Raw genomic sequence first — 14727 nt, forward strand, 5'->3', positions numbered from 1 at the left:
ATTTACTAATATCGACTATTAACAGTCACTTTGCCAGACATCATGAAAAGTTCAGCATGGGTTATTAGGATTACCATGATTATCATGGATTATCATGGAAAACAGGATTATCATCAACTATTTCTCCTCTTTTTATTTTAAAGTGCATGTTAATTCTCTCTGTTAAATCATAGGATCTGATTTTCAGTTTTAAAAAATAATCAAAATGTGATCTGATCCTAAAATGTCATTTATTCCATAATTTCCTCTGCAAATTCACAATACAGATACTTTCTGTCTCATGGTATAGAATATATTCCTGGAGTCAGCTCAGTGAGAAAGTTCTTGTTAATTTTAATTCATTGCTAAATCTGGTCTGTCTTGCTGTGGCTTCTGCCTCTTTGTTCTAAATCCTCAGGTGCAAGGACATAGGTATAACCTTGGGAGAGGAATAAGACTGCATGTGCCTCACATGTTAACCACCATTAGTAGACTTCTTAAGACTGATTGTTGGAGTCTTTAGTATTTATGTCAATGGTTGGCTAAATCTCTTCCCTTTCACTTGCTCCCATTGTATAAAACTGTTCTGAAGTTTATTTCCTAGGAATGAAGAGTCTTTAAATCTCAGCCTCTTCCTTCTCCAGGAGTGAGGTTCAGCTCTTTTTGAGGATCAGGGGAGTTTCTAGATGTGGTAGGTTTAAGAATAAGGTGGTCAAGTAACAGACTCCCAAGTTATAGTAGCACCTCCACTCATTAGATGCCCATATATTATTGCTTCTCTCTCAGCTTCCATTTCCTTCTCTGAAAAATGGGAGAAATAATTTTAACTTTCTCATAGGGTTATTTTAAGGATTAAATTAAATAACCCATTTATTAAGTATTCAGCTTAGTGCCTGACATAGAGTAAATGCTCAATAAGCAGCATAGGGTGGTTGAAAGAGTATACATGGGAGTGTTAGCGAAAGTGTTAGTCACTCAGTTGTGTCCAGCTCTTTGCAACCCCATGAACTTGTAGCCCACTAGGCTCCTCTGTCCATAGAATTCTCCAGGCAAGAATACTAGAGTGGATAGCCATTCCCTTCTCCAGGGGATCTTCCTGACGCAGGGATCGAACCCGCCTCTCCTGCATTGCAGGCAGACTCTTCAGCATCTGATCTGCCAAGGAAACCCTTGGCTTTACCTTTGACTTTCAATAACCACCTTAAAGTGCATGGAAAATTTATGGCTAAACTCAGGCACAAATTACATCTGTATATTTTATTATCTTTCACATTTCTACTTATCTACATATATATCAATTCTACTTCTTTCCTTGAATGTATTTTATGATTTGCAAAACCCATCGATCTAGTTTCTCAGTATTTCCAGACAGCTGCCTCCGGATGCTATCATGTTAAAAATGCAAAACTGAAAATCATAATATGTCCAGATAAGTCTGTGTCTCTGGCTGGCACATTAAAAATATACTGAAGTCTTGGATATGAAAATTGGGATTATAGATGTTTATGAGAACTTCCTTGATACCATGGTATCCATGAAGATAGGATGCCCATGGAATTCCCTAGTCCCAGAGTTGTGAGGGAAGAACATGCATATTAACATTATCAAAATATGGCTAACTGTTACATGGACCTGAAGATGGTTTAGACCAATCGTTGTATGTTCTGCTACCCTATGTTGTGTTCACACTTATGTTGCCACGTAATACCTGGCTTCTTAAGTGTCTGTTGTTGCCATACTCCCAAAATTGAATTCTTAAAATTCTGTCTCTGTGGTTCAAATAAAAGGAAGGGATTTCATTTGGGAGATAATGACATATTCTGAAAGGTAAAGAAAATCTTTCAGCTGCCAGATTCTTGAAGGAGATGTAAGTATGGCAAATGATAAAAAGTAAAATATAGTATGGGCTTCCCTGGTGGCTTAGTGGTAAAGAACCTGCCTGTCAATTCAGGAGACACAAGTTCAACCCCTGGGTTGAGAAGATTCCCCTGGAGGAAGAAATGGCAACTGATTCCAGTATTCTTGCCTGGAAAAATCCCAAGGACAGAGGAGGCTAGAAGATTACAGCCCATGGGTTTGAAAAAGAGTTGGACATGACTTAGGGACTAAACAACAATAGCAATGTACAAGAAAACAAAGCCATTTATCTTATTTACCTTTAAGATCTGCAGTTTGTAGACATCTTTAGACACTAAGATCAGAAGAGTGTCCTCAAATATGTTTAAAGTAGTTCGGTATAAATTCTGAAAAACAAGGAAGTTAGACAACCAGCCAGCCAGTAGTTATGTAATCCTGGATGGTCAGTTCTCCCCATATATTGAAGGTAAAAAAAAAAAAAAAAAAAGCAGAGATGTAGCTATGGAGGTGAGACCTCATTCAATACAACATGCCATGAATTGCTTTAATACCTTGTAGGACAAGTGAACTGTGTAGCAAGACTAAGAAATAAAAAACCATGGATGTTACTGATCTTACTACAGAAGTCTCCCAACCTGCACTTTTCTTGGCTCCTATTTACTTCTTTGAAGCACTTGCCAGTAAACTTGCTGGACTTGCTAAACAAATTAACCAAAATCTCTTCACCCATTTGTTCCTATAAATTCTGTACAATTCCTTACAACCCAGGGATTGTAGAGTTCACCAGGAGTCCAGAAAAAGAGATTAGTGCTGGAATATGCTGCTATTTATCTATTATATCCAAAAAGAGTGAAGAAGAAAACATAGATTACAACTTGTGGGCAGACATTCTGTGGGATTGCTGTGCATAAAGACGTCTCATCATGATTAAAGGAAGCAAAGTCTTACTTCTAGGTCGTTTTCGTCATCTTCATTCATACCAGCTTCCCTCACTTCATCAAGATTTGTGACAGCAAATGCCATTTTAAAGGATGACTTTATTATCTTCAATTGAGTTTCAAACTGCAATGCGGGATCCACGAAGCTGACCAAAAATAAACAAAAAAGATATAATTATTAAACTAAAGAAAGAACAGACCTAAACTAAATTTAGTGGCCTTTTCTTAGTTTAAGAGTCAGTATACTAGAACATGAGGCCCAACTTTTGGCTTTATATAACATGTGAATTTTAAATATTACTCTAAAATTATTATGGTGATTTAAACATAAAGGAATCATTTTTTGGTAAAAAATAATTTGTAATCAGTTATTTAGAATTCAGAATATATTTCTCCATAGACATAATACTTTACAGGGTGGTTATTTCCCAGCTGAGCTCTTCAAGCCATGCTGAAATTTAGGTAGTTGAAATATATCACTGCCACATTTTATCTAATCCATGAGACTGTGTTTCTCACATGTAACACTTCTGATATTGAGATACATCTTCCAGTAGATGGCAAAAGAAACCTTCCCATCAACCGTTAAAAAGATAAGTTGCGACACAGCTATTTTTCCTTTGATAGGTGTGATCTGGATAACGGTGCCTCCTGGGTTTTTAAAGCACAAATAATTATTTTTTTTTATAAGATGGTAATATACTTGGTAAAGGTAGGAAATCTTGTGCTGAGCTCAGAATCATTTCCCTCTCCTGGACAAGAAGATCTAAATATCTGCTATCCATTGTTTGAAATGGAATCTCCTGGAACATAGTAGATAATTTTTTAAATCTTAGGAAGATTGATTTGACTTATTCATGGACTCCAGTGGATTGTCAGACTCTGAACAAATAAAAGTGTGTTACCTATTAAAAAGTTCCAGTGGGTTTTTTCAGTGGTAGGATTCTAGGGATGTATGATTTGGTTTAGGAAAATGAAAAATTAATATTTTGATAAAATAGAAAATTATCTTGTAATGTACTTTGAAATCATATTACCAGTTCTAAAAATGCTAAAATGGTCCACATGATGAACAAGGATTAGGAAAGTAGCATGATGCTCCCCTGGTAGCTCAGCTGGTAAAGAATCTGCCTGCAATGCAGGAGACCCTGCTTTGATTCCTGGGTTGGGAAGATTCCCTGGAGAAGGGATAGGCTACCCACTCCAGTATTCTTGGTCTTCCCTGGTGGTTCAGACGGTAAAGAATCCACCTGTAATGTGAGAGACCAGGGTTCAGACCGTGGGTTGGGAAGATCCCCTGGAGGAGGGCATAGCAACCCACTCTCGTATTCTTGGCTGGAGAATCCGCATGGGCAGAGGAGCCTGGTGGGCTAGAGTCCATGGGGTCGTAAAGGATGAGACACAGCTGAGTGACTAAGCACACTAAGCACACACGTGACGCTCTGATGCCATTCACAGCTGCTGATGGAGTAAGTCTTCTCATTTTAAATGTGAAGGAGGTTGGGGGTCAGATATTGGTGATACTAAAGAAAGCCCAACAAAAATATATGGGTCAACACAGACAATTATCAGCAAAATAGCAGTTATTTTCAAAAGAGCAGTTATTAAATTACTAGTGTGTTTTACAGCTAGAGACATTTTGGTCTTGAGAATTGCAGTGTAAAACTTTTCTTATATTCTAAGATATATAACAATATGGTATAGAAATAAATGTGAGAAGAAACAATAAATATCTCTCACAAATTACTGTATGCTTTTAAAAAATTTTTGAACTAAATACTTGTTTCTGATATTGGAGTGAAGTGAGAATTAGTGGTAAACCAAATATACTAAAAATTTTTCTTGAAAATGTTTTATTTCTTCTCATTATAGAGCAATAGTATTATATAATATTAGTAAGTGAAATTTTTGCAAGATTAATTTCAAGAATCACAATTGAATAAAGGAAAGTAGATGCCTCTTGATAAAAGCATGGGAATATTATATAAAACATGATCAGAAATAAATCAGGAGGGCTATATCAATATATTATATGATTAATTCAAATAAAAAAGCATTAAGAGATATGTACAATTAATATAAATTGATAAAAGTTATAGTTATTAACATAAAATCTCAAGCACATAGAAACAAAATTGAAAATTGTTGAACATATTTATTAAAATATAATTTATAAAAAACTATTAAATTATTAAGGATATAAGGAGAAATAGAAGCACGTAGAAGAAGATTAAGCATTCAGTTGTTAGTATGTGGCAGGTAAAAGTTAAAAATCTGCAAATGATAATATCTTTAATATAATTAATAAGGAGATATAAAAAATTATACTAAATCAGATAACAAGGGTTATCTTTTTAAATAATCATGGAATGCTGAAAAATATTCTGCATATAGTTAGCCATAGAAAGTTTCAAACTATAAAAGCATATATATTTCATTCTCTAATCACCATGAGAAATCTATTTTAAAAATTAGAAAATTTGAAGCATTTAAATATTATCAACATTCTTTTCTTATTTAAAATGAAACAAAAATAGTGAACTATGCATATAACTTAAGATTTTGAAAGGGCTAAAAATACAACCAAAGAAGTGAAGGGCATAGACAAAATAAAGACATTATTTTAAAATTATTATAAGGGGAAATAAGTATAATGGCAATTTTAAAGATTTAAAAGAGAAGTAAAAAGGGAGTAGAAACTAAATAATTAGAAAGACTAAATTAGTCAAAAAAAGAAGGAAGATATTATATGGGTTTAATTTTGTTATTGTTTAGTTGCTAAGTTGTGTCTGACTCTTTTGTGACCTCATGGACTATAGCCCACCAGATTCCTCTGTCCATGGGATTTCTCAGGGAAAAATACTGGGGTGGGTTGCCATTTCCTTCTCTAGGGGATCTTCTCAATCCAGGGACTGAACTCACATCTCCTGCTTGGCAGGCAGATTCTTTACCACTGAGCAACCTGGGAAGTCCATGGTTTAATAGTAACAAAATTCATTTATATTGTTAAATTATACAGGTATATATGAAAATATAACATGTGTAAATCTTTATTTACCAAATAATACTTGATCAAAATATGAAAAGTAAAATTTATAATAAATTTGTAATAAATTTTTTAAAATAAAGGAAAACCATTATGTATGTGGGAGATTTTTAACACATTTAGGTAGACCAAAAAATTAAAATATGAAGAAGGGGATTCTAATCTACAGTCTGCCTTTCCATGAACCTTGTAAAATAATATAATATTCCAAATCTTGTCTATATGTATCTTTGTATATATGCATGCATATCTTCCAGGTGACTAGGCTTTGACGAAACACTTATAGGTGCAGTTCTTCTGGAGAACAAACTGACGCTATCAAAAGCTTTAAGACAATTCATCTCATTTGCGTTACTTCGGGTTTAGGGGAAACAGATGCTAAAAGAGGATTTAAAGAAGTCTAAGAGAAGTAAAAGAGATTTCGAAGAGAAGCAGAGAAGGAAGGAAGAAGGATTAGGGTAGGAAGAGTCTTGGATTACAGCAAGTTCCAAGGAGGGTTCAGCCTGCCTGATGAGGATCTCTCAAGCTGAAGTCACCCACTGGCACCCATTGGAGTTATTTGTCCTACCGTGCTGGGTCATTGATTAGAGCAGCCCACAGGAAGTGAGGCCTCACAGACCGTGTTGGCAAATCTACACAGGCAGCAGCTGTAGCTGTTGGCCAGTGAAGATCCTCCAGAGCAGGGCATTTTTATGGTTGCCTATCATTTAAATCAGTGCTTCCCTGGTGGCTCTGTGGTAAAGAAATACATCTGCAATGTATGAGACTTGGGTTCACTCTCTAGGTTGGGAAGATCCCTTGGAGCAGGAAATGGTAACCCATCCCAGTGTTCTTCCCTGGGAAATACTATGGGCAGAGGAGCCTGGGAGGCTACAGTCCATGGGGTGGTAAGAGAGTCAGACATGACTTAGCGATTAACACACACACGCACACACACACTCACTCACACACACACATCACTTAAACCAGAAACCTCACTCTCAGGAGGGTATTTCAAAGAAGTTTTTCAGAGCAGATACAATCTTTTATGTACAAGAATGATAATTACAGTACTGATAAAATTTAGTTTAGAAAATATCAAAATTTGGAAATATTCTGTTGCCATCAAAATGAAAATATGATCTTACAGAAAAGTTAAAATTAACACAAAGTAAAAATGAAAAGTAGTATAGTAGTTTATCTGCCTATTTATGCAATACAGAAAGGTTTATAAACATCAGAAAGAATAGGTGCTGAATTAGAGTGGAGGAACCTGGAGTAACTTTTCACATTGTTGGTATGTATCTATTACATTTTAAAGGTATTCAACCAGTCCAATAAGAGAGCATGAAAGCTTATTATACCTGGAGTTTAAGGCCAGGATCATGGCTTGATTACTTATCAGACCTGCGTATGCGTCCCATAGGCTGATAGCTGATTGCTCCTGCAAGTACCAGGAAAAAGAAAAGAATCAATGATATATCTGTGGAGCTCATAACACCATGTGTAATTCTGACTTCTACAGAGACAAAAGAGGCCAAATTGGACTTGAAAAGTAAGCCCAAACTTTTATAGAAGTGTTGAGACCAAACAAATTGTAATTTAAAACCTATTCATGATACTAAATGCTGGCCTTTTGTAGCCAACCATGGTTGTCTATATAATTGGCATTTCCAGACAAAATTTTGTTAGGAATGCTCTTTACCACGTGCTCTTGTATACACCACTGATAAGTGCAATATACTCCTTGTGGAGTCTGTCTATGAAGATACCAGCAAGGTGGTGCTTTCAATTTATCTCTCTACCAAGTAAGGATACAAGGAAAGGATGGCTGTCTGAAAACCAGGAAGAGGAATCCCACCAGATACTGAATCTGCCGTGTTTTGGTCTTGGACTTCACAGCATCCAGAATTGTGAGAAATAAATTTCTGTTGTTTAAGCCATTCATTCTCCTGTTGTTTAGTGCTCGGTCATGTCCAATTCTTTTGCTATCCCATGGACTGTAGCCCTCCAGGTTCCTCTGTCCATGGAATTTTCCTAGAATACTGAAGTGGCTGTGGAATACTGGAGTGGTTGCCATTTTCTCCTCCAGGGGATCTTCCCGACCCAAGGATCAAACCCACATCTACTTCTTGGCAGGCAGATTCTTTACCATTGAGCCCCCTGGGAAGCCCACCCATTTTCTGGTCTCGTATTAAACCAGCCCAAACTAACTGAAATAGTCATAGAAGCTTCCTGATTGGGGATCTTAACTAGAAAATAGCGTCTTCCCACTATAGATAAGCATCCTGCTGTGACCTTTCTGGGAATCACATTGATTTTTGTCTAACACCTCTTCTCTATGCTGTGCTCAGACTGAGTGGTGCAGAGGACTTATTTTCTTTTCTCTAAAATATTTATATTCATATTTAGTATTGATTCCTAACAACCTCAAATATGATTTTACTTAATCTTGAGAGAATAGGTCTTTGCTATGTTACTTATTAACACTTTGCACATTATTATTACTTAGAGAGCATGGAACCTTCTGTATGGCAGACAGCTCTCACTGTAACATGGAAGTATAATGGTAATTGGTTTATTTTGGAAAGACATTTTTGTCCTCGTCACCACTTTCATTTGATTTGCCCAGAAATCCACTAGTTGTATTTCTCTACAATGACTAACTAAACATTTTGTTTGATATAAGCAATGATCTTCTGGCGGTATTGTCTCAGTGGCAGATTTTCTTATAAAATACATTCTAACTGAGCTTGAGTCCTTGGAATATGACACTTTAAATCTCAGTCACTGGTTCTCAACACTGGCAGTACATTCAGTTCAGTTCAGTTCAGTTCAGTCACTCAGTTGTGTTCAACTCTTTGTGACCCCATGAATTGCAGCACGCCAGGCCTCCCTGTCCATCACCAACTCCTGTAGTCCACCCAAACTCATGTCCATCGAGTCGGTGATGCCATCCAGCCATCTCATCCTCTGTCGTTCCCTTTTCCTCCTTGCCCCAATCCTTCTGAGCATCAGGGTCTTTTCCAATGAATCAACTCTTCGCATGAGGTGGCCAAAGCATTGGAGTTTCAGCTTTAGCATCAGTCCTTCCAAGGAACACCCAGGACTGATCTCCTTTAGGATGGACTGGTTGGATCTTCTTGCAGTCCAAGGGACTCTCAAGAGTCTTATCCAACACCACAGTTCAAAAGCATCATTTCTTCAGTGCTCAGCTTTCTTCACAGTCCAACTCTCACAGTACATTAAGAGGTTAAAAAATACTGATTTGAATACTGGACCACACCTTCAGAGATTTGGATATAATTAGTCTGTATTCTAGACCTGGCATCAACATTAAAAAAAAAAAAAGCTTCAAGGAAGTTTTGATGTATAGCCAGAATTGAGAAGCCCTTTTTAATCCTCCTGCTTGTTGTGTAGTAATAATCATCGTTAAGTTGATCTATAATAATGTGGACCTCTGCTTCCCCTGTTAACTAGCATCTCTCTTTTTCATGGAGCCAGATTTGTTACCACAATTCCAGCACCATCTTATTGTTCTGCCCATATTACTTTAGCATCATATCATTTGTGGATTCACTGATTTACAACAATACTCCTTCCTTGTTATAAGCATGCTTTCATTTGGGCTATATATACTGATAATGCTTACCTAATTCCAAAAACCAGTGTACACACTGATAAGCAATAAGGATTGTCTAACATATACAAACTGATTCTCCAGTGGTGTCAGTAGAGGAAGTTATAGAATTTAGCTAGGAATTTCTGCTTTTCCCAATTAGGCTTTTTGTTATTCAGAATATATAACATGTTCACCAGTGTTCGCAGAAATTCTTCAGTGCTTCCTCTGGGGAGATACAATTATCATTATAGCTTTAACTTCTATTATATGGATAAGTTCTCTTTTATATCATTTTCAATTACTCCTTAATCACTATGACTCTTCATTGGAAACCTATAATAATTGACAAAATGGTCACAATCCTGGAAATGTGTACTTCATAATATATTTAATAACTGGATTTTAGGGCTAGTCTTAGGGGCCTTAAGCTTCCATATTTATTATTTTGGTTCTCTTCTCTAAGCTAGCCATCTGCTTTTTATATATATCTTATATCATTGACATCTTTGTTCAGTATCACTTGTCATTCTTGGCCAGAAAAATTGGAGTTGTGCCAACTTGGCTAGTTTCTTGAATTTCAGATGTTTCAAATCACATACATATCATGTGTGTTTCTTATGCCACCTTGGCCAGAGTATTATCATAATAATCATTATCCTGAGGGAATTTGAACTCCCCTCTGGTAATTCACAAACTATCCTGGGAATGTTCAAAGGGAGCCATGGACTGGTCTTCTAAGAACAGTATGTGAGTCTGTACCCTTTCCTTCATCTCTACCTCACTAGAACATCTCTTTCTCTGACAACAGCAAAATATCAAAAGTTCAGGGAAATGGGGCATGTGAATTGAGGTATGAGTATTCGATGCACTTACCTCTTCGTTTTGTGCTGGTGCCATACTGAAGGTAGTGATACTGTTGCTGATGCTTTTATGTCCCTACCAACCCTGCCAAGACTAGATGCTAAGAGAGCCGAAGGCTACACCCAGAATAAATTCACCCCCTACCCAGGTGGCTCAGAGGTAAAGAATCCACCTGCCAAGCAGGGGATGCAGGTTTGAGCCCTGGGTCAGGAAGATCCCCAGAGAAGGAAATGCAACCCACTCCATTGTTCTTGCCTGGGAAATGCCTTGGACAGAGGAGCCTGGCGGGTTACAGTCCATGGGGTCGCAAAGAGTCAGATATGACTTAGTGACTAAAACAACAACCCCGCAATCCAGTTAAATTATTTTTCACTGCTTCAAAAAGCACCAGAGCCAGTGTAATTACACTGTGCACTCTCAGTATTGTAGTTTTTTCAGTTTTCACTTGTTCTTACATTCATTTTAGACTTTAACTCTGGGGAAGATTGGTGGGACAAATTCCCGAGAGAAATTTACTATGCTGTTATATTACATAGAACTGCCCCCCTCCTTTTAAAAACTCATTCTATTTAAACTAGTTTTGTGCCTCCACTGTCTTTCCTCAGAAAGTTATTTTCCAGAGAGGTGTGGGACTCTCATCTCTGCACCCTACTAAAAGTCATACTTCACCAATTCTCCAGACATTTTAGGGTTTTAGTGTCAACATATTAATAGCTTGACATGTGATAGGCCCCCAAATACACACTCCCCTCATCAAAAAGCCTTTGCCATCCTTACAAATCTACCCTTTCGAACAAGCATCTTGCTATGGAAAAATAGAGAACTGAATAGTTCTTTAATATTACTGTAAGATTGCATTCCCAGGATGCAGATATTTTCAGTTGACCATCAGACAGTTATTTAGTATCTACCATGTGCTAGGCACTGTGTTAAGCAGTGGGACCAGAGCAGGGGGCAAGACAGATAGTATTTGCCTATAGTTTCGTGGGTAAGTAAACTTGAAACAAAGGAAACTGGTCAAAAGAGGAATTACAGGTATTACTATGGGAATCTAATCTAGCAGAGGATATTAAGGAAAATTTGTTTTCTAAAGAAGTTTTAGACTTAAGCTTAGAGACTATAGCAGTCAAGAGAGCAGAGGAAGAGTTTTTCAAACAGAAAAACACTGGGCCTAAAGATGACTTGAGAAAGTATTTGTTGCATTACAGATGTGGTTCTCAGCCCTGGCTGAACCTTAAAATCACTTGGATCTCTTCTAAAAATACAAATGCCTAGACTTCACCTCACAAGTGTGATTCACATTCTCTGAAGATATGGCTCCAACTACAGTATTTAAAAAGCTCCACAGACAGTCCCACTGGGCTGGCCAAAAAGCTTGTTTGAGTTTTTCCATAAGATGGCACAGAAACCCAAATGAACTTTTCAGCCAACCCAATAATGTGAAGCTGGAATTGAGAACCACTGTATTGAGGTCATAAAATGAAACCATATGGATGGAGCAAAGAAAGTAAGGAGAGTGGTAAGTCATGGGGCCAGAAAGGGTGGATCTCAGCTGGTCCTATTGGGAGCCCTTTTGTGAGTAAAAGGATTTAGTACTCATCTCTTAGTTCAGTTCAGTTCAGTCTCTCAGCCATGTCAGACTCTTTGCGACCCCATGAATTGCAGCACGCCAGGGCTCCCTGTCTATCACCAACTCCCGGAGCTCACCCAAACTCATGTCCATCAAGTCTGTGTTGCCATCCAGTCATCTCATCCTCTGTCGTCCCCTTCTCCTCCTGCCCCCAATCCCTCCTGGCATCAGAGTCTTTTCCAATGAGTCAACTCTTTGCATGAGGTGGCCAAAATATTGGAGTTTCAGCTTTAGCATCAGTCCTTCCAAAGAACACCCAGGACTGATCTCCTTTCGGATGGACTGGTTGGATCTCCTTGCAGTCCGAGGGATTCTCAAGAGTCTTCTCCAACACCACAGTTCAAAAACATCAATTCTTTGGTGCTCAGCTTTCTTCACAGTCCAACTCTCACATCCATACATGACCACTGGAAGAACCATAGCCTTGACTAGACAGACCTTTGTTGGCAAAGTAGTGTCTCTGCTTTTTAATATGCTATCTAGGTTGGTCATAACTTTTCTTCCAAGGAGTAAGCATCTTTTAATTTCATGGCTGCAATCACCATCTGCAGTGATTTTGGAGCCCCAAAAATAAAGTCTGACACTGTTTCCCCATCTATTTCAATTGAAGTGATGGGACCAGATGCCATGATCTTCGTTTTCTGAATGTTGAGCTTTAAGCCAACTTTTTCACTCTCCTCTTTCACTTTCATCAAAAGGCTTTTTAGTTCCTCTTCACTTTGTGCCATAAGGGTGGTGTCATCTGCATATCTGAGGTTATTGATATTTCTCCTGGCAATCTGCATTCCAGCTTGTGCTTCTTCTAGCCCAGTGTTTCTCATGATGTACTCTGCGTATAAGTTAAATAAGCAGGGTCACAATATACAGCCTTGAACGTACTCCTTTTCCTATTTGGAACCAGTCTTTTTTCCATGTCCAGTTCTAACTGTTGCTTCCTGACCTGCATATAGGTTTCTCAAGAGGCAGGTTAGATGGTCTGGTATTCCCATCTCTCTCAGAATTTTCCACACTTTATTGTGATCCACACAGTCAAAGGCTTTGTCATAGTCCAATAAAGCAAAAATAGATGTTTTTCTGGAACTCTCTTGCTTTTTCAATGATCCAGCGGATGTTGGCAATTTGATCTCTGGTTCCTCTGCCTTTTCTAAAACCAGCTTTAACACCAGGAAGTTCACAATTCACATATTGCTGAAGCCTGGCTTGGAGAATTTTGAGCATTACTTTACTAGTGTGTGAGATGAGTGCAATTGTGTGGTAGTTTGAGCATTCTTTGGCATTGCCTTTCTTTGGGACTGGAATGAAAACTGACCTTTTCCAGTCTTGTGGCCACTGATGAGTTTTCCAAATTTGGTGGCATACTGAGTGCAGCAGTTTCACAGCATCATCTTTCAGGATTTGAAATAGCTCAACTGGAATTCCATCACCTCCACTAGCTTTGTTCGTAGTGATGCTTCCTAAGGCCCACTTGACTTCACATTCCAGGATGTCTGGCTCTAGTTGAGTGATCACACCATCATGATTATCTGGGTCATGAAGATCTGTTTTTACAGTTCTTCTGTGTATTCTTGCCACCTCTTCTTAATATCTTCTGTTTCTGTTAGGGCCATACCATTTCTGTCCTTTATTGAGCCCATCTTTGCATGAAACATTCCTTTGGTATCTCTAATTTTCTTGAAGAGATCTCTAGTCTTTCCCATTCTGTTCTTTTCCTCTATTTCTTTGCACTGATCACTGAGGAAGGCTTTTTTTTATCTCTCCTTGCTATTCTTTGGAACTATGCTTTCAGATGCTTATATCTTTCCTTTTCTCCTTGGCTTTTTGCCTCTCTTCTTTTCACAGCTATTTGTAAGGCCTCCCCAGACAGCCATTTTGCCTTTTTTGTATTTCTTTTCCATGAGGATGATCTTGATCCCTGTCTTCTGTACAATGTCACGAACCTCATTCCATAGTTCATCAGGCACTCTATCAGATCTAGTCCTTTAAATCTATTTCTCACTTCCACTGTATAATCATAAGGTATTTGATTTAGGTCATACCTGAATGGTCTAGCAGTTTTCCCTACTTTCTTCAATTTAAGTCTGAATTTGGAAATAAGGAGTTCATGATCTGAGCCACAGTCAGCTCCTGGTCTTGTTTTTGCTGACTGTATAGAGCTTCTCCATCTTTGGTTGCAAAGAATATAATCAGTCTGATTTTGGTGTTGACCATCTAATGATGTCCATGTGTAGATCTTTTCTTGTGTTGTTGGAAGAGGGTGTTTGCTATGAACACTGCGTTCTCTTGGCAAAGTTCTATTAACCTTTGCCCTGCTTCATTCCGTATTCCAAGGCCAAATTTGCCTGTTACCCCAGGTGTTTCTTGACTTCCTACTTTTGCATTCCAGTCCCCTGGAATGAAAAGGACATCTTTGGGGGTATTAGTTCTAAAAGGTCTTATACTCATCTCTAAGGCCAATAAAAGTGAAAGTCGCTCAGTTGTGTCTGACTGTTTGCAACCCCATGGACTATACAGTCCATGGAATTCTCCAGGCCAGAATACTGGAGTGGGTAGCCTTTCCCTTCTCCAGGTGATCATCCCAACCCAGGGATCGAACCCAGATGTCCCACATTGCCGATGGATTCTTTATAGCTGAGCCACAAGGGAAGCCCACAAGCCAATGGGAGCCATTTAATAGAAGGAGGGATAAGACCACATGGCTGCTTTGTAGAGACTTGATTGAATGAGATAAAGTTGTTGCCAAGAGAATGTTATCAAAGAGAGATTGTAATAGACTAGGATTAGAATGTTGGCAGTAGAAAAAGAGAGATGCATAGTG

The 14727-nt window shown here is 38.1% G+C and overlaps 1 protein-coding gene across 1 annotated transcript in view; it reads right to left on the reverse strand.

Moving 5' to 3' along the window:
* MROH9 (maestro heat like repeat family member 9) overlaps positions 1 to 14727 on the reverse strand; it is a 97773-nt gene that overhangs the window by 71422 nt on the left and 11624 nt on the right. The window contains exons 3-5 of the mRNA XM_040262840.1: positions 7164 to 7243; positions 2785 to 2920; positions 2136 to 2222 (exon numbers count right to left, since the gene is read on the reverse strand). Of these exons, the coding sequence (XP_040118774.1) occupies positions 2136 to 2222; positions 2785 to 2920; positions 7164 to 7243 (303 nt within the window). The remainder of the gene's footprint in view (positions 1 to 2135; positions 2223 to 2784; positions 2921 to 7163; positions 7244 to 14727) is intronic.

The sequence above is a fragment of the Oryx dammah genome, unplaced genomic scaffold (assembly GCF_014754425.2).
Source record: "Oryx dammah isolate SB20612 unplaced genomic scaffold, SCBI_Odam_1.1 HiC_scaffold_21, whole genome shotgun sequence".
Classification (NCBI taxonomy): Eukaryota; Metazoa; Chordata; class Mammalia; order Artiodactyla; family Bovidae; genus Oryx; species Oryx dammah.